Source organism: Jatropha curcas, unplaced genomic scaffold (genome assembly GCF_041381405.1).
Source record: "Jatropha curcas cultivar XTBG-Jc1 unplaced genomic scaffold, XTBG_Jcur_1.0 HiC_scaffold_988_pilon, whole genome shotgun sequence".
Taxonomy (NCBI): Eukaryota; Viridiplantae; Streptophyta; class Magnoliopsida; order Malpighiales; family Euphorbiaceae; genus Jatropha; species Jatropha curcas.
The window spans coordinates 17,257-19,626 of record NW_028322577.1 but is presented as its reverse complement, the minus strand read 5'-3'; the positions used below and the strand labels follow the sequence as shown (position 1 = coordinate 19,626).

The 2,370-nt window shown below is 34.2% G+C and overlaps 1 protein-coding gene across 1 annotated transcript; it reads left to right on the top strand.

Moving 5' to 3' along the window:
* Positions 1-427: 427 nt before the first annotated feature.
* On the top strand, positions 428-2,032 carry LOC149491652 (agmatine coumaroyltransferase-2-like). Its single transcript, XM_089717148.1, has one exon. It carries the CDS (start codon positions 463-465, stop codon positions 1,780-1,782), a length of 1,320 nt encoding a protein of 439 aa, XP_089573274.1. The 5' UTR covers positions 428-462; the 3' UTR covers positions 1,783-2,032.
* The last annotated feature ends 338 nt before the right edge of the window (positions 2,033-2,370 follow it).

Genomic DNA, 2,370 nt, shown 5'->3' with positions numbered 1-2,370 from the left:
ATTGCCATATATGGCATGTACGTTTTAAATTCATTCGTTGTATAAAACCACCTACTTTGGATTGACTCAAATTGGATTGCAAATGACAAAATTGACATTGCTTAATCTTGCATTATATAACCCAAATATCCAAATTAATGAGTTCAAATAATTTTTATCTAAAAAAGAAACCTTCTTTTGCTATAAGAATCTAGGTTTTACCCTTTAAAAAAAAAAATCTCGGTTTTAAGCATATCGGTAACATAGCTTTTATAATAATTTTTTAAACACCACAATGTTTAGCATTTAGCTTTTATTATTATTTTTTTGACCCATGACCTAAAAATAACAAGTATATAGGTAATGGGCAATATGGGGAATGCCTTCAGTTTCATTTCCTATATATAGGGCCTCGCCTAATCCTTCTCCAAACAAATCTTCTTCTCTCTTACATACAGCTAGCTTAACTAAGCATTAATCACCATGGATGTGAAAATAATGAGTACAAAACCTGTTAAGCCAATTTTTGAAGGCAATGATATCCCTCCTTCAACCTCACAGTACATTCCTCTGAGTGTGTTTGATAAATTCACATACAACACCCACATGGCTGTCATTTTTGCTTATCGTCCACCTACACCATCAAATGCAACCTTTGAGCATGGCCTCCAAATCGTTTTATCAAAATATAGAGTGTTGGCAGGAAGATTTGGAGAAGACGAAAATGGTGACCCTGTTATTTTTCTTAATGACAAAGGAGTGAAGCTAGTTGAGGCATCTGTCGATGGCAATCTCGATCAGTTCATGCCATTACATTCATCTCCAGAATTACTTGGTCTTCACCCTACCACGAAAGGTGTAGAGGAGCTATTGCAAATTCAACTCACAAGGTTCAATTGTGGTTCATTAATTATTGGCTACACATCCCATCACAAGATAACTGATGCACAATCTGGTTGCAATTTTTTAGTTGCCTGGGGAAAGGCTACTAGAGGACTTGATATAGATCCTCTTCCTATTCTTGATGGAACCTTTTTCGTTCCTAGAAATCCTCCGATTATCGAGTTCGAACACAGAGGATTTGAATTTGAAAGTAAGAAGCTGGTTAAGGCTTTTCACAACGATAATAATGACCTTGTAGATGACATTGTTATCCATAAAGTTCATTTCACAATGGATTTTCTTTCCAAGCTCAAAGCCAAAGTTTCAGAAAACAATAATAATCTCAAGCCCTATACTACTTTTGAGAGCTTGGTTGCTCATCTATGGAGAGTGATAACAAAGTCTCGAGGAGTCAATGGGTTTAAAACAACCCGTGTGAAAATTTCAATCAATGGTCGCAGACGAATGAATCCAAGAGTGCCTGATGAGTACTATGGCAATCTGGTGCTATGGGCATTTCCAAGTTCTAGGGTTAAAGACCTACTAGATGAGCCATTAGCTTATGCAGCCAAGCTCATTCATGACGCCATTGCAAATATAAACGATAACTATTTTAAGTCATTCATAGACTTCGCTAGCTGCAAGGAGATGATCAAAGAGGAAGAGCTAGTTTCAACTGCGGATATAGATAAATCTACTTTATACCCTGATTTGGAAGTTGATAGTTGGGTGAGGTTCCCATTTTATGAGCTTGATTTTGGAGGAGGAAGCCCTTATCTATTTATGCCTTCTTATTATCCACTTGAGGGAATGTTTTTTCTTCAACCTTCCTTCATTGGTGGTGGAAGCATAGATACATTTGTACCTCTTTTCCGGGACAACTTGGAAACCTTCAAAAAAATTGTCTATTCCATTGACTAGTTAATTAAGGTTGTGTATGCTACAAAAGGTTTTGTGGAAGTTTTTAGTGGACTTTTTTCTTTGAAGGGATTGTAATTCTCAAATCTACAAATCACAAATTGAAGTTTAAAGCAAAAATGGTATATGTATCCTACTTATTACTTAGAGCATCTCCAATGCTAATGTGAATTGTGAGTGATTTGTCAAATAAAATAGAAGGTGTGAATGGTGATGTATTTGAATGTTTATTATAGAAATTGAATTTTTAAAATCTCTCTCTAATGTATTAGTTTTGAATTCTCTTCCATCTTCTTTTTACTGTTCTTTTCCAAGCCCACAAATTTTCACATTGCCTAGAGACTCTCTAAAAATATAGAAGGTATGGTAGACAATATTTTTTTATTTTTTTGATACTCAGTTTGCCATATTAAATAGACATTAACGTTGAAAAGTATTTTTTAAAAAATATCTTTCCATTTTTTTAAAAATCTTTTCATTTTTCTAATGTGGCAATTAAATAAGAGTAATTCACGTTAGCATAGGAGATGCTCTTCCTTTATGTGTCTTCACATGTTGTTTAAGATTTTTGCATAATAATTAAAGAAATAA

Bases quoted from the DNA above. Each gene is read 5' to 3' on its own strand.
- LOC149491652 (XM_089717148.1), top strand. From the start codon at position 463: ATGGATGTGAAAATAATGAGTACAAAACCTGTTAAGCCAATTTTTGAA.